This window comes from Dipteris shenzhenensis, chromosome 15, assembly GCF_047967505.1.
Source record: "Dipteris shenzhenensis isolate YYH24624 ecotype China chromosome 15, Dip_SZ_1.0, whole genome shotgun sequence".
NCBI classification, from domain to species: domain Eukaryota; kingdom Viridiplantae; phylum Streptophyta; class Polypodiopsida; order Gleicheniales; family Dipteridaceae; genus Dipteris; species Dipteris shenzhenensis.
Window position 1 is genome coordinate 26,589,642 of NC_141610.1, and position 26,551 is coordinate 26,616,192.

The 26,551-nt window shown below is 46.6% G+C and overlaps 1 protein-coding gene across 2 annotated transcripts in view; it reads right to left on the reverse strand.

The window, feature by feature from the left end:
• Positions 1-24,200, reverse strand: part of LOC147893610 (pfkB-like carbohydrate kinase family protein) — a 44,648-nt gene extending 20,448 nt beyond the window's left edge. For both annotated transcript variants that reach the window (XM_087386471.1, XM_087386472.1), the window contains exons 1-2: positions 23,116-24,200; positions 22,516-22,766 (exon numbers count right to left, since the gene is read on the reverse strand). In XM_087386471.1, coding sequence (XP_087242597.1) covers positions 22,516-22,766; positions 23,116-23,589 — 725 coding nt within the window. In that variant the 5' untranslated portion in view covers positions 23,590-24,200. The remainder of the gene's footprint in view (positions 1-22,515; positions 22,767-23,115) is intronic.
• Positions 24,201-26,551: the final 2,351 nt, after the last annotated feature.

Here is a 26,551-nt window from a genome sequence, read left to right on the forward strand (position 1 = left end):
TTCAAAACTTTTAGCAAAGGCGTGAGGCCTTTGGTGCCATGGACAAACGCTTTCTCGAGCCGACTCGAGATCTCTAAGGTAGTCATCCCGTAGAAGGCGCGAAGTTTCTGTGGTGTCCAGCCTCTGACATCCTGGGGGAGGGGCCACGACAGAGGGGGCCTGAGGATCACAATCAATCTGAAACGCTTGGCGACGCATCGCCACCGCAGGCGCACGTCACCCTCGGACCACTGGGTCTCGAGAAGCTGTCCACCCGTCGGGCCTATCCAGAAGCAAATCTGAGCGTGCGTCTGCTCTCTGAGAGCCTCCCAGACCGAGTCCTCTGACCAAATCTCGGTACCGTCGCTGAGAAAAGTGAAAGCAAAGCTGGGGCCATCCCTCGGGGCCAAGGCTGCGATCTTCCCATCCGCCCCTTTACGGAGCAGGAAGATATTGATGTCGAGGCAAGCTGGGAAGGTCCCGAGGTCGGCCACATCCAAGTAATCCCAGGGACCGGACCTGAAGAAGTCGCGAGGGAGCTCTCTCTCCTGGAGCTGAGGCCCGCCAGAATCTACAACTGAGGGGGCCCGACTAGCAGACAAGGGAGGCTGCTCCAAGGTGGTGCAGTCTCGTGGTGCCCTGCCTGGGGTGAGGAAGGGGAAGGAGGTTGTGAGGTAGGAGACACAGACTCCACGGAAGCGACTAGCGGGGGGGCCGGAGGTGGGGGAGTGGGGGCTGCACGCGGCTAAGAAACCACCAGTGCAGCTGACACTACGGAAGAGCTGAGAGGGGCGGGGGAGGAGGGATGGGGCTGGGGCTGGGACTGAGGCTGAAGAGGAAGAGGCGGGGGCTGAAGAGGAAGAGGCGGGGGATGATGCTGAGGGTCGGAAGAAGGGGACAGCGGCTGGGGGGGAGCTGGGGATCAGGAGAGAGGGGGACCTGAGACTGCGGAGGGCGGGTTACAGACGAAGAAGAAGCTCTCCCTAGACCCTGGGGCGGCTGCCTGTTAGGTCGCTGAGGCACTGCTGCAGGCTAGGTAACCTCTGCCTCCCTGCCTTTGTCAGAAGTCTTCTTATTCTTTCCTCTTTTTCTTCTGACCTCGGTCCAGCCGCCAGCCACCTCTGGACCAGACTCCGGCTGCCTCTGCTCTGCCTGACGTGGCTGCCTGGAGGGAGGGGGAGGGGGCTGCGGGGAGGGGGGGGCGGGGGGGACTGAGAGGGGCTCGAGAAGCGTGGACAATCAGCAGCCAAGTGCCCAAAGCCATGACACCTCAGGCACTGGCCTGGCTGTCCTGTGACTACCATGCTCTGAGTAATGCTGCCAGCATCTGTCACAATCTCAATCACTGCAGGGAGGGACGCAGGATCTGCCACAACCACACGGACTCTGGGAGCTCCTGCCGCAGCAACCGCGTTGACAAAAGTGTGATGCATTACCCAGCCAAAGTGGGAACCCAGGTCCCTGACTATCAGCCGCAACTCAGCAGCAAGGCCTGGAAATACTAGCGTCACTGGGTGGCGAGGTATGCGAAAACGAGCATCAAAGTCCGCTGCGCTGAATCCTCAGACCAAGGGACTATCATGATGATCTTTCCATCCACAGATGTGGGGGAACCAGCAATCAGGTTGCTCGCAGCTTTCGCAGTGGAGAGTTTAAGCCTAAAGATGCCCCTTCCCATAAGGGCCACCTCCTCGATGTGGCTATCCTCTAGCATAAGAGTGGATTGAAGCCAATCCCTGATGGCTCGTCTGGAGGGAGAGTGTCCAATGACTCTACCATAGACTGAAGTGTGGGCAAAGTCATTGGCAACCTGTTGTACCCGGGACGACTGTTGCTCTGTCAAGATCACGCGGTAGGCTTCTGGAGAGGGGGGGTCCGGATGGGCCTCCGGTTCCGGGCAGGGAGCCGCCATACCGCCAAGACAGACTGCGAGACCTCCGATGAGGAAGAGGCTGCCACCAAAAAGGGGAGGGGGCTAGACGAGGGATGGAGCCTGGGTGTGGAAGAGGAAACGGCGAGGCGAGGCGACGGCGAAACGGTGGTGAGGCGGGGCTGCGGGGGGTAGAGGCGAGGCGAGGCGGGGCGGGGCGGAGGAGGAGGCGAGGCGGGACGAGGCGGGCGGGCTGTGGTGGGCGAGGTGAGATGGAAGAGGAGAAGGCGGGGCGGAGCGAGGCGAGGCGGAAGAAGAGGGGACGATGGCGAGGCGAGGCGGCGGGTAAAGGGCGGAGGCGAAGGCGAGGGCGTGGCGAGGGCGAGGGCGAAGGCGAGGGTGAAGTGCGAAGGCGAGGGCGGAGGTGAGGGCGTGGCGAGGTGAAGGGCGAGGCGACAGCGAGGCTGGGCGGAAGCGAAGGCGGTTGGCGAGGCGATGCGACGGGCGAGGGGCGCGAGGCGAGGCGGAAAGGAGGTAGGGAGGTAGAGGCTATGGCGAGGGGAGAAGGGCTCGCATGAGAACGGACGATGGATGTTATGCACATCTATGTGATGCACATACGTTTAAGAAGTTTGTGATTCCACTCCCACACACACACTGTGTGAGCTCCTGGGCTATTCTATCAGTCTTCCGCTGTGTGAACCCTCTGTTGGTTGATTTCTAGCACCTCTATGGCTGGATTTCTATTTACAACCTGTATGGCCTAGAGCCCCGAAGCAGAACAAAAGAAATAACAACTTCAGAAATGACAAATGCAATCCAAAAAGAAGCCAGAATATCCATACCCGCTGTCCATGGAAGAGGGCAAGCTCTTTCCTGCACCTATCCTCTATCCAGGCCCCCAAGGGTGTAGAAATTACTTCTAGCCAAGGGGAAAGAGATAGAATAAGAGAGAGAGAGAGAGAGATTCTGGAAGCTGAGAACAGAAGGAAGAGCAAGGCTCACTGGTGCAGAGGCTAGAAACAAGAGAAAAATATTAGAAACTCAGCACTATGCCTCCAGAGGTGCACCAACAGCACGTACAGCTTCCAGAAGCGACTCAGGGTGAGTTCCAATTGCAAAAATCACCAAACACCAGCAAAAACGAGCTTGGGAGGCGTGCAATCAGCAAGACAGCAGAAAGACCACATCGGGATGCGTGAAGGTACATCCGTACAGCAGCTATGCAGTCGGTACTGCATTTATGAGGCTCCGTACAGTCATTAATGCTGCCCCGTACAGTCCGTACGGCAGCAATTAATGCGCCTTGGGATGCAAATCTTAGAGAGAGGGGAGGAAAATGGACCTCGGGATGCATGAACGTGAGAGAGCGGCCAGAAGAAACGTAAAAAATCCCTTACCTTAGTCAATCCAAGCACGGAGAGGAAGGGGTAGGTGGGCTTGCATGAGGGGCTGCCACATGGCCCCCTCATTAATGCTATAACCCACCAAAACCAATGAAACATTGGTTTGCCCCTCACATTAAAATCCTAACCCTCCTAACCAATGAAACATTGGTTTCTCTTGGGCCTAAAATTTAGACCCCTCAACCCCTAGCATTTGGGCCTAGTGGGTGCATTGAGAATTAGACTAGAGACTTCTAGGAAGTGGGTGCTTCCTCTAGGCCAGTCCCCTCGGCCAAAGTACCCACGGAAGTAGCCACGGGGCTTTCCCCGTGACATACCCCCCTCTTGAGACGGCAAACAAACTCGTTTGCTACTACAAAATACAGTAAATAAACAACAATGAAAAAGGCATGAATAGCCCATACCAGATAATACATGATCTGTGATATACAATCAGCAATAATGATATGGTCTAGGAGAGCACACGATTCCATCCATACATCAATGCATCACCTGTGTGGAGTGACTAGTACACTCATCATCGAGGTTCCACGACAAAAATACTATCAACAATTAGTACCTCGGGTAAATCCTGCAATGTCACCAAGCAACTGAGCTGTCTGTATCATGAGGGAGAGGAGGTGCTACCCCCCTCTCAAGCACCAAGAAATGCTCCAGACCTCTACTCTGCTGAGCCTAAATGAGCCTGTACCGCAGTGGGCTCAAGCTGAAATGCTTCTAGGTAGAGCTGCAATATCCGGTGAATCTGCTAGTTCACCTTTCTCCATCCACTTGGCATCCAGTGCTGAGTAGTTCTGAAACTTAACCAGATACCTTCTGGGAACTCTACCTCTAACTTTCCTTTCACGGTGTGCCAGAATCTGTTCAGGAACCAAGATCTCATCACTTCAGGTTGTTTCTCATCAAGCATGTCTTTTGGCACATCTCCTTGGAAAGCCTTTAACAAACTCACAAGAAAGGCATTGTGAATTGTCCAATGGTGTAGTAGCTTCAGCCTTTAAGCTACATCATTTATCTTTTGCAAGACTTGGAAAGGCCCATAGTACCGCACTTTCAGTTTGGTGTACACCTTATCCTTGCCTTTCATCCGCCTAAGTCTTGCTTTCTAAAAGCGCAACAACACCCAATCATCATCTTTAAAGACCAATTCACGTTGGTGCTTATCTGCTGCTTTTTTATGCTTCTCGTGGCTTTTTTGGAGGATTGTTTTTACCTTCTGATAGGCTGTATCAAAGCTTTCCACAAATCTGTCCGCATCAAAGATCTTCTCTTTGGTGTGCAAAATGGGGGTGCCTTTCTTCCGCCTTCCACAATTTCGAAGGGTGCTTTCCCTGTGGAAGAATGCACTATATTATTGTAGACAAACTCAACGAGTGGAAAAAATTGCTCCCATTTTGTTTGCCATAGCATTTGAGAAGATAGAGGGCAGTGGAGTTTGCCTCTTCTAACTGTCCATTTGACTATGGGTGGAAAGAAGATGAAAAATTCAGCGTAGTGCTCATATTCTCAAACAAACCTCTCCAGAAAAGGCTGACAATGGATTAAGGCATCTCGTAGTGCTTGAAAATATGAGACATAAATAATCTCGCTATCTAATCTGCTGTAATTTTCTTCCGCACTGGAATAAAGTGGGCCTGCTTGCTGAATCTGCAAATCATGGTCCAAATTCCACCATGTCTCTATGGTGTACGAGGCAGATCGAAGATGCAGTCCATGGCAATGCTTTGCCAAGGTCTTTCCAGAATAGGCAATGGCTGTAGCAATCCAGCTGGCTTTTGCCTGGGTACATGAATCTGAATACTTTAATGTTAATACTAATGAGGACTCCCAAGGGTTCTGTTGTTCCACCATTGATACTTTACCTTCTGACAAGTGATGCATGTCCTTACATAAGCGTCAACATCTTTCCTCAAAGTCGGCCAGTAGAAGAAGTGCTCAACACCTTTGACTGTGGCCTCTATGCATCAATGTCCTGCATATGGTGGGGCATGACTCTCCATCAAAACTTTTGGCCTCAAGTGCTTTGTGACACAAAAGTTTGCCATGCATCATCAGGAATCCATCCTTAAGCATATAGTGCTCATGCCCTTGCAAAATCATCATCATTGGCATATTGATCCTTCATGGCATCAAGTTCACTATGGTATACCATGGTAACAAATGAAACTTGTGGTTTCTTTGATACTGCATCAGGACTGGACTTCCTGAAAAGTGCATCTACAACAACATTCTTCTTGCCAAGCACATGCACAATCTGAAAATGAAACATCGAAAGGAAGTTTGCCCACCGCATGTGCTTTTCGCACAGCTTTCTCTGAGTGAGAAAGTACCTTAAGGATTGGTGATCCGTCTGGACATAAAAATCAGCATCTAAGATATAATGCTTCCAAGCAGAAAGAGTACAGATTGCCACATGTTGTCTCTTCATGCACTCACTCATGATTGCACACAGCCGCCATCTCTTTCTCATGTATCCCAAAATTCATCTCAGCATCAGTGAGCACTCTACTCTCATATGCAACCACTCTACCGTCTTGCATAAGTACTCCTCCTATGCTGTTCCCACAGGCATCACATTGGACAGCAAAGGGCTTGTGTAAGTCTAGCAAGATTATGACAGGTTCGGAGCATAGCTTCTCCTTAAGCTCTTCGAAAGCTGCAATTTCCTTAGTACCCCACTTAAAGACACCTTTCTTCTATAGTGCATGCAGAGGTGATGCTATTTCAGCAAAATAGTGGATAAACCGCCTGTAGTACAAACATAAGCCAAGAAAGCTCCATATTTCATGGATGCTTTTCAACGGTGGCCAATTCCGTATGGCTTCCACTTTGGCGAGATCCATCCTGACTCCATCCTTAGATATAATGTGCCCCCAAAGAAGAACAAAGCGATCTGGTCACCGATTTTACCCCACACCTTGCATAACTCCATGGCATCCACATCTTGTATGGGTCCCATGAGACCAGCAGTGGGTTTGGGCTTCTTACCCCTTTGGTCATCCTTCTTTTCTCCCTTGTTCTCACTCTAATCCGACGAGGAAAACTTCCTCTTTCTGTGTGGGCATATTGAGTCAAACTGCCCACTGCACTTGCCAATTTCATCTTGAAGAGGGCTTATGCATCTACTTCTTCCGCTTCATCAGCTTCATCTTGGGATACCTCAGTGGCGTGCCCCGAAAGAACATGCTGACCCTCATCATTCTATTCTTCTTCACCCTCACTGGTGTTGTTCTCCTCCTCAAAGCTGTCTTCTTCCTGCTTTGAGATAGTCAATGACCTCTCACGGTGTGACATGCTTGTTGTTTATATGGCTGTAGCAAAAATGCAATGGGGGCTTTCTTCACCCAACACTACCAGGGCTCACTTCTGTAGGAAGATGGTGACTTTCCCAACAATGGAACCACTAAAACATGCCTTCAGCTAACTAAAGGGCAGTAAACTGAAACTAACTTAGCATCCACGTCATTTACAGCCACATTGCATATCTTTCAACCACTTCATTAAACACAAGACCACTAAGAAACAACTTTGAAAAAGAAACCGGATAGAGGCTAGAGTGCCCCTACTCAATGGAACCAAACACAAGACACCACACTGGCCCCAAACACTTTGGCGCCCCTTTTCGTATTTATTTAGTTCTTCAAAAGTGGAATTCTGCTTTACAACAAGGGCACACCCTTGTACTGTTCTACTTGCATTTTACACTACCAGAGCCAACACTTGGCCTCTGCCTGCATCCAATTCCAGTGCACCACTAGTACCCAAGTGCCAGGGTCAAAACTAAGGCATTTCTCAACAACTGTGACACCTGATTGTGACAAGGCATCAATGCAAATCCCCAAAAGTGCTCAAACAGCCTCAATACATTGTCCCTATAGCAGCTTTCTAGTTACACCCTCTGTAGCTAGGTGTCTACTTCAGACACTCATTGTTCGACCACAGGCTATTGCTTCACCCTCGACTCAACTACAATCACATGGAGTAGTAAAAGGAAACCAATTGTAGCCTTGTCTTCGACCGAGGCTGAGTACCAGGTCGCTTGTTCCGCCATATGTGAGGCAGTTTGGCTTCGTAGGTTACTTAGGGAGATTAGGTTTCCACAAACATCCTCGACCGTCATCCACGGTGACAATCAAAGCTATATAGCACTTGCTCAAATTCAGGCGTTCCATGCAAGGAAACAACAGAAAAATCAGAGAAAAACTCTCCTCTGCTCCAACCTACAGCCCTGCCTTCTGCCCCCTCCATTGAGCTCTCCCGCTTCCCACCTTTTTTCAGCCCCCCGGGGGTACCTCCCGTCATTTTAGGGGGGGGGGGGGACTCATGCTCCCGCTCCTGCACTAAGTCTTGCACCGAACACGAGTCAATCAAACAAAATAGGGAAAGGTGGCAAAGATACGGATAAAGCCGCCAAGAAAGATGACAACAAAGCCAAGAAACAAACACAGCTGAAACTCGAGGTTGTGAACACACGCTACAACCGCAGTGGACTCGGAGTTGACAGCAAAGCAAAGGCGGGGTCCACCTCTGCCTCTACCTCAGCTTCAGTCTCAGCTTCAGCTTCAGCTCCAGCTTCAGTCTCAGCTACATCCTCATCCTCAGCTTCAGCATCAGCTCTAGTTCCACTTTCAGCTCCACTTCCGTCCACAGCCTCTACAGTTACAGGTACTGGCTCTAATATACCCCTACCCATGACATCGATTGCTCCACCCTCCCCAAAGATAGAGGGGTTGTTACTAACACCATCTCTCCCTACTTCTCCCGCTACAGTTCTCTCTCCGATTATGACACCTACTTGTGAGGGGTCATACACTGTTCCGCACTACTCGACCTTTTTCTCCCCTCTGCCTCTCAGTCAGCCCACGTTCCCACACCCTATTGGGATCGCCTCCTCCAGGTCACTATCATCTCCATACCGCACCCATCTCACCCAATCATCACCCAGCCTCCAGTCTCATCCGCACACTTTCATGCCACAATCCTTTCACTTTCCGCTAGAGCACGAACGAGCTGACCCATCAGAGGCTTGGGAGAACTTACTGATGGAGGTTCATAGCATCTGAGAGCGCGAGAGGGAGCTGTCACGCTTCGCACAGGAGCAGACAGGCTTCACCCAGGAGCAGGCGCGTCTCATACAAGAGCAATCTCAACACTCAGGTGTGGTTTGATTATGCACGCACACTCTATGATATCCCAAATCAGCCAGTACCTAACCTATCACACATGCCACGTCCCACATCCTGCACCCTCTTCACTAGGGGGGGGTGGGGGTAAAGGATGCAGTAATGAAACTTCATAATGCCCGAGCGAAGGATCATGAGGGACTATGCACTGAGTTCATTGCATATGGGATTAACCTCCTAGTCCCGATCTTAGCAAAGCTACTCAATGAAGCCGTTTGCTTGGGGTTTCCACGCACGTGGACCATTAACACTATCTCACCCATTCACAAGGCAGAGGATCCCATGAGCCCAGAGAACTACAGGATCATTATGATTGGACATGTCATGTCCAAGATTTATGCATCAGTACTTGATTCTGAGGTCAAAAGATTTGCGGAGTATCGAGGACTTAGAGCAACAAGACAAGCTGGTTTCAGGCGAGATCATGGAACCATGGACCACATTCTTAAGCTCAGATGTATCATCGAGGAGGCGAGGGCACGGGAGCAGAGGGTTTATTGTTGCTTTGTGGATTTCCGCAAGGCATTTGACACGGTTTCGAGAGCCCGCCTCATACGACACCTACAAGATTTGGGTTACGACAAGGAAATTATTTAGGCTGTCATGGCACTTTATGAGCGAGTTTCAGGTAGAGTCCGGACAGGATCTGGATCGACAGACGAGATCATGAGCACTATCGGGATCAAACAAGGGTGTCCATTATCACCTATCTTGTTTGGCCTCTACATTGACGAGCTCGAGACAGTGATGCAAACACAGGGGAGGATAGGTTGCTCTCTCGCGGACACGTTCATCCAGATACTACTTTACGCAGATGACGTGGCTCTCTTGTCTTCCTCGACATAGGGGCTCTCTTGTCTTCCTTAGCAGAGGGGCTCCAGAGACACCTTGATGCACTACAGTCCTTTTGTGAGTCTCATGATTTGAAGGTCAACCTGGGTAAAACCAAGGTTATGATCTTCAATACGTCTCAAACCATCATGCGCCAGGAGCAGTTCGCATTTGATGGGTCCCCTGTTGAGGTAGTTTCATCATACACTTATCTTGGTGTCGTCTTTTCCGGACCCATCTTCACTATGAGACCCACAATGCATGCACGTCTGAGCAGAGAATATGCTTCATTGGCTAGACTAAAGAGGCAGTGCTTCCGCTCTCACTTTTAGAATCCACTGTCCAAAGGGTTGCTTTTTGACTCCTTGGTCCGCCCAACAAAAATATATGGCAATCCATTCCTTGTCGGATACAGAGTGGGTCAAGGTGGAGCGGCTACAGGTTCTCATGTTATCACGAATGATCTGTGGTAAGCCATCCGTTCCTCACCAGATCATTCGGGCGGCGTTTGGGTCACCCCCATTATAGCTAGATGCTGTCATCACTTATCTGTACCGAGTCAAGGATACCATGGTTAGCACTGTCCTCTTCTATGGCACTTACAGCAGGGGGAGACCAGAGGTGCTGGTATGCACGCACAAAGAGATGGTTTGAGGGGCTAGGGCTCCACTTGGACAAACTACCTCCATTCCAGTACAGCATGGATGCTCCGTTCTCTCCCCTCCTATCACACGAGGTCAACCAGGTTATCCGTGAGGATCTACTACACCTCGGACTTGGTTGGACCCGAGTCATCTTCCAATGAAGCTGGGCTTCTACAGAGATCACTTCTTACATGAGGGTTTCATTGATCCACCAAGATACACGCAGATTCACCTACCCCACTGGCTGAGGATCTCTCTTGGGCAGTTCTGAATCTCTTCAAACAGACTTCGTATCGAGAGCGGCAGAGCAGAGCGATTACCCGGGGAGAGGCGCATATGCACACTGTGTGACATGCAAGAGGTTGAGACAAAGAAGCATTTTATCTTCAGGTGTCCTGTTTACTATGAGATCCGAGGGCGTTTCTACTGCCTCTTCAGAGATAGTTATGGGGTTTTTGCCCGTTTCCTCTCCTACCCAGACCAGCGGTGTTTGGCAGGTTTCATTCATGAGATGCTTAGACACCGCGAGAGGATACTCCGAGCACGGAGACAGGAGCAGACTTCTTCCTCGACTGATACCTCTCAGAGCTCTATCACGGAGTTCTTTCAGCCAGATCACATAGACCCCCACGAGACGAGACCTCGACATGATCGTGACCCGGAGCCTGTGACCCGACAGCTCAGACAGAGGGTTGACACACAAATCATACTTGGGGACATTCCCTCCTTGTTTAGGGTCGGAGCCCGACTGACAGGGAGCACATTGATCTTGGTTAGACGCGGAGCTACGACCAAGAGACGTACCAGGATTGCACCCTCAAGGGACCGACAACGCTCTATTGCTGACCTCATGCCTCCACTGCCTCATCCATCCTGATGTCCTGCTGTTGATGATGAGGATGATGATGATATTGATGATGTTGATGATGACGATGATGATGAGATTGATATATAGTTGACTATCGACATGACTATGTTGTACTTAAGACTTAGTACTACCATTTTGCGTTTTTTCCATTCTGCATTGGTGTGGATGCTCGTTTAGTAGCTCCACTACCACAGCTCATTGTATCAGGTTTTTCACAGTCTCATAGACCCATCGGTCTTCCGAAGACTTTAATAAACTTTCTTTCTTTCTTTCTTCTTTCTTTCTCTTTGCAATCCAGTTCGCAGTGTGTGTGCTCTCTCTTGCTGTTCACGATTCCACTGCACTTCTCACAACTACAAACAAAGTTATATTCTCTCTCTCTCTCTCTCTCTCTCTCTCTCTCTCTCAACCCCTCCCGCCTCCCCCCAAGCCCCCTAACCTCGCCTCCAGCCTCGCCATGCTGCCATGCAGACTCGCCATGCTGCTGCACCTCTTCATGCTGCTGTGCAGTTTTCTCTTTCTCTCTTTGCAGTCCAGTTCGCAGTGTGTGCTCTCTCTCTTGCTGTTCACGATTCTGCTGCACTTCTCACAACTACAAACAAAGTTATATTCTCTCTCTCTCTCTCTCTCTCTCCGTAGCTTGGCCTAAGCCAAGCTTGCTGCTGGAGCAGCCCCTACAGCATCAACCCCTCCCTAGGGCCCCATGACAGAGAGAAAAACAGCAGCAGCCAACCACGCTGTCCCTCAGGGAGTCCCCCGACTGCCCCAGGCCACTTTGGGCCTGCGTTTACTGCGCATATATCCCCCGGAGCCTGTAAACCTGCAAGACAGAGCACCAAGTCAAGATTCAAGGCTCCAACCAAGAAAAGAGTGACAAAGAAATATCTAAGCCACAATCTTACTGCATATTTCTACAATTATATAGGACTATTTTGCACAATGCCTACACGAGGATGTGTAGAAGACATAGGGGGGGAACATGCTTTGGAAAATGCTATGGCAGCCCTCCCAACACGACACCTCATAAGGTGGTCGCCAGCCTCAACAAAATATGCCTTGCGGTAATTGCAAAGATTGACAGTTTGGAGGACACAAATGTGGCTCTGCTAGCTGAGAAAGCTCACATGGACAAGACGCTAGCTGAAATAAAGAAGCAAGGAGGAAAAGTGTAAGAAGAGGGGCGGAAAGAGAAGGCCAAGAGAGAGGATTGGGAGAAGGAAAAATCAGGATGGGAAACTGTGAAAACCAGCCTCCAAGACAAGGTACATGCTTTGGGAATTGAATTGCAGAAACTAATAAACATGAAAGTGACTTCAGAGGGGAATTGCAAAGCCATGGAAGAGCTCAAAGCAGAAAATGCAACCCTCAAGAAAGAGATGGCAGCCCTGCAGGCCACCACGAATGGAAAGCATGCTGAATTTACACAAGAGCTCTCCAAAAAAGGAGGAGGAGATGCTCGAATGGACAGCAGTGGTGAAAAAGGAATCAACAGCCCCCAACAAGGAGTTTATCTCTGAGGCCTAAAAGAAAAGAGAAGGACCAGCAAGGCATTAAATATTTTGGTAAGAGGGCTAACAGTGGGAGACACCCCAATGGCAGATGCTAAAGGTTTGTTCACTCTAAGATGGGTGTCGATCTCACATGCAACGCAGCTTGGAGATTAGGCAACGCGCGGAGATACCACCGAGGCCACTAGTGATGAAATTCTGGACCTGCAATGGACAGGTCTACCCTCGTGTGAATGAGGGCAACTTTGAAAGGCACTAGGATATACTTGGATGACGACATCACTCTCTTACAGCAAGAGCACAGGAGGGAGGGAATGGCACGCGTGATGGCAGCAAGAGAAGCAAGGCAATGGGCTGCCCACAAGGATGGTAATCTGACTATCCAAGAGAGAGTAGACAAGGAAGAGAAGGAAGATGGGGGCATGGACAGCACATGACGGTATCGGGCCCATGACATGAGTGCACAAATAGATTGAAAATGGCAGTGTGGAACTGCAATGGTACCCTCTGGTCCGATGCTGGGGTTTCCTCACAGACATGCATTGTAACCAGCCTTTGACTGACAAAGGTCAGTATATCTTACTCTATTATCTCACAACACCAAAATACAGCCACCATGTTCCATTGCCATTGCCCGAACACGATACTTAGAGCATACAAATTCACAGCATAGCATCACTGAACCATACAAAACAAGGGAGGCTAGACTGCCCCTACTCAAAAGCATACATAGCGACACCTATTGGCCCCGACACTTGGCGCCCCTTGCGGTATTTCTTTATTCACTAGTTAGTTCAAATACAAGGAACTCCCTTCTTGAACTCACAGCATAGCATCACTGAACCATACAAAACAAGGGAGGCTGGACTGCCCCTACTCAAAAGCATACATAGCGACACCTATTGGCCCCGACACTTGGCGCCCCTTGCGGTATTTCTTTATTCACTAGTTGGTTCAAATACAAGGGACTCCCTTCTTGACTTCACTTACAGGTGCAACCCAATACAATGCCAACCCGTGGATGTGCCAGTGACCAACTCCCAAAGCTATTCTCTTGGTTCCCTTCAGTAGCCATGCATATCATGCCAAGCAGAACAGACCACCATCATGCCAAGCAATGCATCTACACAAATCAAAGCCATTACTGAGCCCAAGACTTGCCACTGCACCCCCAAGAAGAGAGTATCACAACCAATGCCCCAATCCTCACCCGGGCCAACGGCAGCGCATCCAACCTTCCAGAAATTCAGCAAGAATGACAGTAGCACAAAGCAAAAGGAGAAGACAAGAATTCGGCCAACAAAAGGAGCCTGTTTCAGCTCGAAACAGCCTCAAAAGATGATTTAACAGCAGATAGCAGGCTCTGGTAGGAGGGAGTTGTCCTTGACTGACTTCTAGCACCAACAAAGGTCATAAAAGAGAGCGTCCAGCAAGCTGTAGCAAATCCGCCATGAATTCGTCCACCAAAATGAGGATTCCAGCCCAATGAAGCCTCAGAAATCAGTGCGCCTTGAACCAGACAGAAGCTAGGAGTGAGGCGTCCAAGAATATGGCTTCAAATGCAAGAAAGGAGAACTTCTATTGCAAAGAAAGTTGAGAAAAGCTTCAAAAAAGGCCCAGAATGAAGGTGCCCAAGTCCAGGAAGCATGCCTGCAGCAAGAAACACCAAGGGGAGGAGAATTGTCGCGGAGAAAGCTTCAAAATCGACTTCAGCCAGCAAAGGGAGAGCTGCGAAAATCCGCCATCTTCAGAAGAAGACTCCTTTGGTACGGTAGAAGACCCGGAACAGCAAGGAAGACTAGGGAAGGGCTCCAAGGCCTTCCAAGTGCTTCCAGATGTGACACACAGGTGCCACAAGTCAAGCAGATAGGCCACACATCTCCACACACAGACACATGGCAAATGGACGTGGGATTTTAATGCCCCTAGGGGGTCACTTTGGAAATCGTGACCGTAATGCAAGGAACCAATGACCCTAGTATATAGGACCTCTAGTGGGTCAATTTTTAAAGCATGACCCCAGTGAACTAAACCAATGACCTTAGAGAATGGAACCACTCTAATAGCACTAGGAGTTGCACTTGTTGCACATGAAATCATAGGTACCCTTTGGACATTAACTAATGCCCCTAGCCTAGCACCCCTAGACCAAATTCAATGACAGTTAGTTTAAACACTTCACCATCACCATCACGTGCCCGTGACATACCCCCCCAAGCGACCTGTAGATATCATGTGAGCCTGTCTGCAATGTGGAAGCGGAGGTGCTACCCCTCCCATGAGCATCCGGTAATGCTGCAGACATGTGCTCTGTTGAACCGGAATGAGCCGCTACCGCAGTTAGCTCGAGACCAAATGCCTCAAGGTAGAGCTGCAAAACCTGTGGTGAATCTGCCAATTCATTCTCTTCCATCCAGATCGCATCGTTGGCAGGATAATTCTTGCACTTCACTCGATAGCGTCTGGAAACTATACCGTTAGCCTTCTGATCCTTATGTGCCACAATCTGCTCAAGAATCAAGACCTTATCTTGCTCATCAACTTAAGGTTGCTCTTCAACTGGCATATCCTGTGGCACTTCTCCATGAAAAGGCTTCAACAAGCTAATATGGAAAGCATTTTGGATGGTCCACTTCTTAGGTAACTTCAGCCTGTCAGCTACCTCATTGATCTTCTGAAGAACTTAAAAGGGCCCGTAGTATCTCACATTCAGCTTGGTGTACAGCTTTACCTTCCCTTTCTTGCTCTTGAGGCGTCCCTTAAGAAAATGCAGCAATACCCAATCACCTTCCTTGAAGACTAGGTTCCTGCGATGCTTATCTGCAGCTCTTTTCTCCTTGTCCTGACTGCGTTGAAGGGCATACTTAACCTTTTCATACGCTGTCCGCAAGTCTTCAACATACTCATCAGCCACAAATATCTTCTCTTTTGTATGCAAAATAGGAGAAACCTTTCTCGCACCTTCCACTATTTCAAACGGTGCCTTACCCGTGGAAGAATGCACTATGTTGTTGTATGCATTCTCAATCAGCGGCAAATACTGTTCCCATTTTGCTTTATGCTCAAACGCATAACAATGCAGCAAATCCAATGCTGTAGAATTTGCCTCTTCTAACTGGCCATCAGACTGTGGATGATATGAAGAGGAAAACAGCAGTGAGGTACCCATGTTATCAAACAAACCTCTCCAAAACATGCTGCTCATCTGTGGATCTCTATTGCTCACAATAGACTCAGGCATCCCATGGTACTTGAAAATAAACTTCAAGAATTCCTTTGCCATCTGCTCGGCTGTAATCTTCTTCCGCACTGGAATGAAGTGAGCCATCTTGCTAAATCTGCAAATTATAGTCCATATGCCATCATGACTAGAAGGAGTGCAAGGGAGATCAAAAACAAAATCCATAGCGATGCTCTACCATGGTCTATCTGGTATAGGCAAAGGCTGAAGTAAACCGGGCTGCTTCTACCTGTCATACTTCACCTTCTGGCAAGTGATGCATGTCCAGACATAAACCTCGACATCCTTCCGTAGAGAAGGCCAAATAAAAGTAGTGCTCCACTGCTTTAATTGTAGCCTTAATACCCCTATGCCCTGCATATGGTGGGGCATGAATTTCAGTGAGCACCTTATGCCTCAATGGCTGCATCACACACAGCTTACCATGCATCATCATGAATCCCTCCTTGAGTGTATAATGATCATGCCGATTGCCCTCCATAAGCTGATCATAAATACGTGCAAAAGCATCATCTGTACCATACTGCTCCTTCATGGCATCTAGCTCATTGTGATAAGCAATAGTAACTGCAGATACCTGTGGTTTCTTGGACATAGCTTCCCTACGTGGCCTTCTGGAAAGTGCATCAGCCACTACATTCTTCTTTCCAGCTACATGAACAATCTGAAAATGAAAAATGGAAAGGAAGTTTCCCATCTCATGTGCTTCTCTAACAATTTTCTCTGAGTGAGAAAATATCGCAGCGATTGATGATCAGTTTGCACATAAAAATCAGCACCTAAAAGGTAGTGCTTCCACACATTAAGAGCATGTATTACAGCTACCAATTCTTGCTCATACGCATTCATGTTGTGTTCAGCATCTCGGAGCAGCCTGCTCTCATATGCAACCACTCTGCCTTCCTACATAAGTACTCCACCAACACTGTTGCCGCTTGCATCGCATTGAAGAACAAAAGGCTTTCGCAAGTCTGGCAAAATGATAACAGGATCAGAGCATAACTTTTCCTTCAGCTCATTAAACGCTGCAATTTCTTTCCTCCCCCAACACAAAGGCACTGCCTTCTTTTGCAAAGCATGTAAAGGTGAAGCTATCTCAGCAAAATGGCGTATGAAGCGCATGTAATATGAACACAAGCCAAGAAAACAACGGACTTCATGTAGGTTCCTCAATGGAGGGCAATTCTTGATTGCCTCAATCTTGACAGGGTCCATCCTTACTCCATCCCGTGAGATGATGTGTCCTAGAAAATGGATCTCTGGCATGAAGAACTTACTCTTTTTAGTGTTGACCAGCAACTTGTGTCTCCTGAGCTCTGCAAATACAACTGCCAAGTGTTGCCTATGCTCAAGACTTCATCTTTCAAGTGCACAATAATATCATCAAAGAATGTTCCCACAAACTTTTTGTGCTCTCTAAAAATGCAGTCCATCATGCGATTGAAGGTAGCTGGAGCATTAGTCAAACCAAATGGCATGACAAGAAACTCACAAAGCCCAAAGTAGTTCTGAAGGCAATCTTGTGTACATCTTCGGGCTTGATTCATATCTGATGATAACCACTCTTCAAGTCAATGCGACTGAAGATGGCTGATCCCTCTAATCGATCCAAAATGTCATCAATGCGTGGGATAGGGAATCAATTCTTGATAGAGATCTTATTCAAAGCCCTGTAGTCAATACACATTCTCCACGATCCATCCTTCTTTTGCACTAGTAGGACGGGAGAACAATATGGAGAAGAGCTTGGCTGAATCAACCCCTTTTGTAACAATTCATTCACCTGACACATGATCTCCTCCTGCTGTGCCGCACTAACCCTGTACGGTGGAGAGCTGCCAGGAATGATGTGAATGGTATGATCTTCTAGTCTTTCAGGAGGTAACTCCTCTGGGAGTTCATTTGAGAAACAATCTTGAAATCGAAATAAAAACTCAGTTTGTTTCCCAGCTTGGAGAAATTAGATTCATCCTCTACTGGTTCCTTTTCTTTTACAAATATTAAATACGTTGAAACTTGCTTTTTCATTATGAAGGAAATCGCCGAAGCGGATACAATTGGGATTGATTCCCCTTTCATGTTTACATCTATGACTTGGCTTTTACCCCATAAGTCAAGCTAAGCTTCTTATCATGTGTATGAATGATAGCATGAACACGGTACATCCAAGGCATCCCCAGCAAAACATCACTCAGGTAAAGGCATCACATAAAAATCCTCATAATCCACATAGCCCTGAATGTGAATCAGTAGCTTCCCTATGATAAGAGTGACAGGGGTACTGAGCTCCAGATTAGCCATATTGGCCTCACAAAGAGGGCCAATCTCCTCTGGATCAAAGACCCAACTGAGCTGCAAGTTCAGGAGTTATGAAATTTGCTTTGGGCCCTAAGTCAAAGAAGTACCCGTAGCTTGCCCCATGCTCTGCACATCTCTGTCTTCTTCTATTCATGCTCACCCCCAATTATATCAGGAATGTGGCAAGCACTTGGCTTGGGTTTCTTGCCTCTGGGGTCCTCTTGTGTCCCGGATTAGACTCAGCCCGAGTTGCCGCAGGTTCTTTTCTTTTCTTGTTAGGACAATCTGCTGCCCTATGACCAATCTCTTTGCATAGAAAATACTTCCCTTCAGCGAACAATTTATTTCTCTCTTCAGAGGTGAGAGAAGAGAACTGCTGTTTTCTTCTTTGACCTGCCACAAACTTTGATTTGAAAGGTACTTTTCCAGCTTGCTATGGTTTCTTTGGCTCCTCTTTAAAGTTGCTTTTAAAGCCTAAGACTCTGCCTTGCATGAGTGAGTAAGCTGTATTTGCATTCTCTATCAACTGTGACATGTTAGAAATGTGTGTCTTTGTGCAATAGTCCCTCAACTCTTTAGGAAGACCACAACAATACTTTTCAACCTGCTTTGAAAAGGGGACTGTTCTGTAGGAGCTCACAAGCAGAAGTGCATCCCAAAACTTCTTATTGTAGTCTTCTAGATACTTGCATTCCTTAGCATTCAAGTTATGCCACTGAGTCATGACATCCACTTCAAATGTAGTGGTGAGCCATGTGGCTGAGAATACCTTCTTGAAATCAACCCATGTAGCAGGTGTCTGCCCCTGAAGAAAGACTAGACCACCACTGCATCACATTACCTTTGAGGAATGTAGCTGCCTTCCTGATTTTCGAGGACTCTCAAAAGTAACCTCCAGCAAAAGCCAAGTCAAATTGCTGCAAAAAGGTAAGAGCCTTCATCCTATCTGCATGTCCATTGCAGGTCTCAAACTTCACTGCTGCCCCCCCCTCCTTGTAATCCTTCATCTTAAGCCTGGGTTCCAGATGATCATAGCCAGGGGGCTGCAAATAAAGAGGCTCCTGTCCTTGGGGTCCTTCTGGAGCCTGTAGAGTACTCCCCACAGCTGGATTTGGTGGCACAGGTGGTATTGCTTGAGTGTGAGACACCATGGGACTGCCTCCCTGCATTCCAGGCTGTATCCCCACATTAGCATACAAAGGATTTAGGGCTGGCTGTGAAGTCATGGCCTGAAATATAGATCCTCCTCCAAAGTGAGTTGGCTGAACCACATGCTGTGGTTGGGCTTGCTGCCCTTGCTGCACATTCTTAGCATTGCTACCATGCTCATTCCCATTTGGTCCTTGCCTCTGTGGCACTGCAAGTGGCTGTACCACTGGTGTCTGTGGCTCAGGTAGTCGCTGTCCCACATGCATTTGTGGATCCTGTATGGGCTGGGCCTCTACCCTCGGCAATAGAGCTGGATCATGTACAATCTCAGCAAAGCTCTGAGTGAGCTGAGTTAAAACTTGCAACACACAAGCCATCTGAGTTTGCATCACGGCCATAGCATTTGGTTGTACACTTGGGTCTACACCCAATGCAAGTATACTAGCAGTGTTATCTACTTGTGGAGCTGACTGCCCCAATGCATCAACCTCAGTAATTTTCCCTTCATGGGCTGCATCTTGCACTCTTATTCCAAGGTGTGCTCCCCTTATCTGCTGCTTTGGCTCAAACTCTGAGTCTACATCATAACCAAGCCTTATATGCTCCATATTAAAGGCAATGGGTGGTTGTACCAAGAAAAATCAGCAGATCCTTTCTCTGCCAGCAGATCCTTTCTCTGCCCAAGCTGCCTAGAGACTCCTCTGGATGATTTGATGAGGGTCCCGGCAACAGAACCACTGTAACCGGCCTTTGACTAACAAAGGGCAGTATATCTTACTCTATTATCTCCCAACACCAAAATACAAACACCATGTTCCGTTGCCATTGCCCAAACACAATACTTAGAGCATACAAATTCACACCATAGCATCACTGAACCATACAAAACAAGGGAGGCTAGAATGCCCCTACTCAAAAGCATACATAGTGACACCTGTTGGCCCCGACACTTGGCGCCCCTTGCAGTATTTATTTATTCACTGGTTAGTTCAAATACAAGGGGCTCCCTTCTTGAACTCACCTGCAGGTGACACCCAGTACAATGCCAACCCGTGGCTGTGCCAGTGACCAACTCCCAGTGCTATTCTCTTGGTTCCCTTCAGTAGCCATGCATATCACAAGCAGAACAACCCGGCATCATGCCAAGCAATGCATCTACACAAATCAAAGCCATTACTGAGCCCAAGGCTTGCCACTGCACCCCCAAGAAGAGAGTATCACAACCAGTGCCCCAATCCTCTCTCGGGCCAACGGCAGGGCATCCAACCTTCCAGAAACTCAGCAAGAATGACAATAGCACAAAGCAAAAGGAGAAGACAAGAATTCGGCCAACAAAAGGAGCCTGTTTCAGCTCAAAACAGCCTCAGAAGATGGTTGAACAGCAGATAGCAGGCTCTGGTAGGAGGGAGTTGTCCTTGACTGACTTCCAGCACCAACAAAGGTCATAAAAGAGAGCGTCCAGCAAGCTGTAGCAGATCCTCCATGAATTCGTCCACCAGAATGAGGATTCAAGCCCACTGAAGCCTCAGAAATCAGTGAGCCTTGCACCAGACAGAAGCTAGGAGTGAGGCGTCCAACAATATGGCTTCAAATGCAGGAAAGGAGAACTTCTGTCGCGAAGAAAGTCGAGAAAAGCTTCAAAAAAGGCACAGAATGAAGGCGCCCAAGTCCAGGGAGCATGCCAACGGCAGGACACACCAAGGGGAGGAGAACTGTCGTGGAGAAAGCTTCAAAATCGACTTTTCAGCCAGCAAAGGGAGAGCAGCAAAAATCCGCCATCTTCAGAAGAAGACTCCTCTGGTAGGGGAGAAGACCCAGAACAGCAAGGAAGACTAGGAAAGGGCTCCAAGGCCTTCCAGGTACTTCCAGATGTGACACACAGGTGCCACAAATAGGCCACACATGCTCCACACACAAACACATGGCAAATGGGGCGTGGGATTTTAGTGCCCCTAAGGGGTCACTTTGGAAATCATGACCCTAATGCAAGGAACCAAAAACCCTAGCATATAGGACCTCTAGTGGGTCAATTTTTAAAGCATGACCCCAATGAACTAAACCAATGACCTTAGAGAATGGAACCACTCTAATGTTGTGGTCTCTTGAGAATTTGGTGAGGCTTGAGTATGGGGAGGAGAGAACAACCTCTATCCTGCCACAACAACAGGGACACAGCTACCCCGACAAATGGGCCCAATTAACAGAACCGTGAGCTGCCACCCATGGCAGACCGCAGTTCTTTGCTGCCCACATGGCATGTTCCTTGTCCACATAACGCAATAAAGCAACATGAAGACCTCCCAAAAACCATATAATAGTGAGACTTGTCAAGAAATTAACATTGCCATTGCTGAAAGCCATTAACAAGGACCTAACCACCTGATGTAGCTGAAGTGGCACCCACATCCGCAATAAAGCTCTCTTTTCTAATCGCACCATCAATATGAAATTGGGGGGAAACAGCGAGAGGGAAATAAGGAAAGGAAAAATGGAGAGATAATTTGGTGTTCAGCATACTCAGTAGCACCTCCAGGTTTGCAAGCAAAGGACACTAAATCAACCAGTGTGAAGAACCTTTACGTCAAGCAAGTGGTATGTGTTAGTCAGCAATAATGATAAGGGATACTTTGGTTTAGTTGGTTCTCACAATGAGAACCTCAGGGCAGCCATGATGAGATGACATGAGCCATAGAAGAGTCATAACCAATCCAGAGGGATCAATTAATAACTATTCACTACAGCACTACAATAAAGCCATCACTTCACGACTCAATATCGCAAGAGCCCATTAAATGCTGCATTCAGCAAAATGTTGAGACACATCCTAACAAGGATATTCACAATGTCATTTCAAGATAGTCCTTGCCCAATAAGCCCAAATCTCATTAGCTTAGTTATCCATAAGACAACATAACACGTCTGCTTAATGCTGCAGCATATAGTCCACAAGGCCTCAAAGTCTGCTAAATGCTGCAGCATATAGTCCACAAGGCCTCAAAGTCAATGTACGCCTACAAGGACAGACTTTGAATTTAAAGCTCAGGTTACTTCTGATTGTGTACATGTGATTTTCACTTCACAAGACTCCAGTTAGAAAAGTTCAAATAACAGAATGTACCATTCAAGGCATAAAGTACAACCCTATTCCATCATATCACCTCTCTGAAGAAAGGCTAGCACAGCAGAGTAAAGACAAATGGTCTTCTCACTGATTTCATAAAATTAATTGTAAAATTTTCTAGGAAAATCAAACTATTGTTCATCATCAACAAAATGCACACATGCTTAAGACAATCAATCCTGACAGTAATAGCTGCAATCTTCTTTATGATGACTAAAATGGTGACAGACCTTGCTCTTGTCTTCTCTAATTTTTTGTTATGAGAATACAACAGGATGCTGCATTACACAGTCTCACACCATAAGCGTCATATAGCTTATAAACAGTCTTGGATCTATTGCAGGTTTTGCTTGTCTGCAAGTCAATCGTTTAAAAATGAATTGCAAATTAGAATACCGACAGAAGTCATCTTCTTACCTGCAAAAACCATGTCGGTGTTCTGGATCCACAAGCACCCAACAAAGAAGAGTTGCCTCACTGGCAATTTCATGTTTCTGGTATGATGCTTCCTCTCCCAATTTAACCACTTGTACTCCTTCATCATCCAATACTTCATGTAGAAAACTACCATATTTTTCATCACCAAAATGTCCCAAAGCAACACAATGTAGTCCAAGTCTTGCAGCTGCTATTGCAAAATTAGAATTTCCTCCAGCTTCCCAGTATCTCTGCATAGAAAATCAAAATTTCAGTCAAAGTATATTGACCAATAAAATGACAACAAGAATTCAAAAGAGACCACTTACAGAGTCTTCACACACAACATCCAACTTACTATGCAACAATAAACGTCTACTTTGTTTAGTCACTGGTTTCTGTGATAATGACTCCTGGTTACAAGAACGGACTTAAACGATTGCAAAAAGCAAACCACCACCGAGCATTGGATTTGGACTGAAAAAAGCGTTGATGGTAACTCAACTGAAAATCAAAAGTCTCAAACGCAAACCACAAATCCTTTGAAAATCGTAATGTTAAATTTCTTAAACAAAATCCCAAAAGATATCAAGCACTGACCTCATCCGGTGATGACGCTGCAAGTTTTGACATGTATGCAAACTTCTCTTGCAGGTTGCGTGGCGGTAGCGATGGCACATTTAAAACAATATCAACACAAAGGTTGCCAAATGTTGTAACGTCTATAGTTTTTTCTCCTAGCACATCGCCCCTTAGGGTAACATCTTTATTGTTTTTCCTTAGCACATCATGGGTAGAATCAATTTCTTCGCTTGTCTTGTCCAATAAGGAGGGCCATCCTTTTCCGGTCTTCCCATAATTCAAACTCTCCTTGTTTTTGCGAATTTCAGAGAGGCTAGAAACATAACCATCTACATAGAGACCACGCTGCGCCAAGACCTCAGTCCTTACATCAGCCCCCTTGCCCAAGTGTGAGGATGAACATAAGGTGGGCAAACGATAGACACCAGAGTAAACGGAGCAAGCAGGAGCTTTGTGAAGCATTGGTGTCCAACGTATGTATCCCGTACTCATTGTCGGCAGATGGCAACATACAGGCTTTCATACGTAAAACCCACCAGCCAAACTTACGAACGCGCAAATGGGCGGCATCTCAAAGTGATTGGCATTACCCTGAGAGTAGTGACCCATTTCGATGCCGTCCTTCTCCCTCGAACAGCTCCAGCATCTATTGCTGGAGCGTGAGGGAGATGGGACATCTACTTCTTCAGTTGAAGCAGCTCAGCTAGTGCATAGGGCGGTACAGCCAAAAGATTAAGCCTATCAGATAGTATATCAGTATCCTGCACAGTTCAACAGACAAAGCTCCCCGTCGTCGCTCCCCATTCCCCCGCTCCCTTCATAAAGGAGAAAACCACACAATTGAATTTTGCAAGAAGTCCAAAATTCTCAAAGGAACCAAACAAGATTTCCTTCTATACCTCCTGCCCAGTGCCACACATATAAAACATCCAGGTATTCATCTCTTCGAACCATTGCTGCAAAGAAACCTACCTTGTGGGCACTACTTGTGCTCAAATGAATGAGATGGATTGCAAATTCACAGGGAAGCTTGGAATTGTTAGATTACAAATGGGATAGCATCCTCCAAATACCTTTTTAGCATGCCAAACTCAAAAGCCTAAGGGATTGTTTTGCCTTTTCTCTATCTATGGGGAATGTGCAAGGGGGTTTTAATGATATTAAAATGTTGCTATCATAGTGGGTGATTGGGATAGTGTGGGGATATGATGATATGGAGGGGGACTTGAGCCTAGAGGATTTAAGGATTGCTATAATGTAAGGGTAAGGTGTGATGGGGGAGGACATAGGCTTAGAAGATAAACTTAGAAGCCTATGTCCTTTGAAGATAAACTTTCATGATGAGCACTTTTGGCAGGCCTAGTGAAATTTTCACCTTGTTACTTGATACAAAGAAAGTCCTAAAGAGCTTGACTCGACAACTGGGCAACTACCTAGCGAAGCAAAGAAAGAAAGAACACTTGAAAGTTCCATTTTCAGCTGCAATAAAAACTCAACACAAATCGAGCGTGGTTAAATACTATGAGGTTACAAACTCTCCAAAGTTGACTAATAACCACCGCTCTTAGAAAGGCCCAGATATGAATCTGCAAGTCATTGAGCTTGCCCTTATCACCAAGTAAGGCAATTTTCTCGCAGTATATGGCTTAAGCCATTATGTTATGCCGATTGTTCTTTCCAATATCCAAATGTCCATCCAAGTCCAGAATTCATTAAGTAGTATTAAGGATGGGGTTATAAAGGCTAATAATGCCTTTGTTTTTGTATTTTCAGTTTGAGCATATCATGCTTTTCAAGCTTTATATTCATTATTTATGGTGATTCACTCTCCACATTCTTTGAAAGCTTTTATATTCATTGTTGATGGCAATTCCCTCTCCATGTTCTTTTATATTCATTATTTATGGCAATCCCCTCTCCATGTTCTTTTATATTCATTATTTATGGCAATCCCCTCTCCATGTTCTTTGAAAGCTTTTATATTAATTTGAGCATGTGGTGGCTTTCAAGCTTTTACATTCATGATTCCCTCTCCACACTCTAAAAAATTCTTTTATGAAGCATCTATGAATCCAAGTTCTATGACCTAGGATAACAATATGTCTAACTACAACTCCTCCTTCACATGATTTTCGTTGCCAATCCTCATCAAACTCCAATGTACATAAGTTTGCCAATCAAACACGTTTTATCGCATTTGCACGTGTAACCAGTGCAAGAAAAGTTTATAATCAATATCTTGGACACCATTGCATAAGGACGATTCCTTTTAGGGTTGAGAACTTTAAAAACGTGAGAAGATTGTCACATTTATCATTAAAAATTAGCTTGTCAATGCAACAAATTTCATTTTGATTTGACAATCCTCACTCCATTTTGTTCACTAAGTTGATTTCTCATTCCATAACTTTTTATTTTCTATTTAAATATTCTTTGGACAATGAAGGTGTGCAAGCAACTCATATGTGACATGCAACATCAAGATTGCACCCTTCTAGCCAAGTGCCAACTTCACAATCGACATCCAGTAATGCATATAACCATACAAGACACTATCATCAACGAAATGAGGACAACAAGAAATCAATGATGTGCAAGCATACCACTACTTAAGGCAATATGTCACATCTTATCTTTTTCTTAAGATAGTTGACCGCCAAATCCACAAATATGCTACTCTCTTTTTTTTTTGTGAGCATTTTATATTGAGCACAAGGAAAACTGGTTAGCATAGAGATAACCCTTTGCAACAAGTGTCTCCCTCTCTCATATGCTTAAGCTTTTTGCACTCAAACTATTCTCCCTCTCTGCCTTTGCCACACCGGCTCTCCCTCGAGTAAAATGAGTACATGGTCCATGTTCTTAATATGACAAACGTGGCAATGGCTTTGTCACATGAGTGGATGTACCCATGCTGACTTCCATTGGTTTTTTGGGTGGTGGTATGAATGTTTGTTTCTTTGTACAATTCTTATTTCAATATCTTCACTATGCTAATCTAGCAATCTCATGTGTTGTAGCGTTGCAATAGAGTAAAGAAACAAACTTTCCAAGTTCTAATACTTAAGTTGTAATGTAACTGTAGCTTGTTTAGAAGAGTGCCCTTGTTAAGCTTTGGAGCATCTATGACTCAAGAAGATAAAAGCATAGGAAGGAGGAGAGAGAGAGAGAGAGAGAGAGAGAGAGAGAGAGAGAGAGAGAGAGACTTGGTATTGAATAAGGAAATTCTCTAATCCCACTTTGCACCCAAAGCATGGAGTAGATATTTAATATTAAAGGTTCTTTGAGCTAGAATAAATTGTCTTAATAGCATGAAGGAAATTGGAATGAAGATTTCTCTTTAAGAGAGCTTTAAAATGTGCATGCGTAATACCCATCTTCTAATTTGATCTCCCACCCAAAGTGGTTCTCTCCCCCCTTTCCTCTCTTGGGTTCTCACCTTGCAGTAATGGAG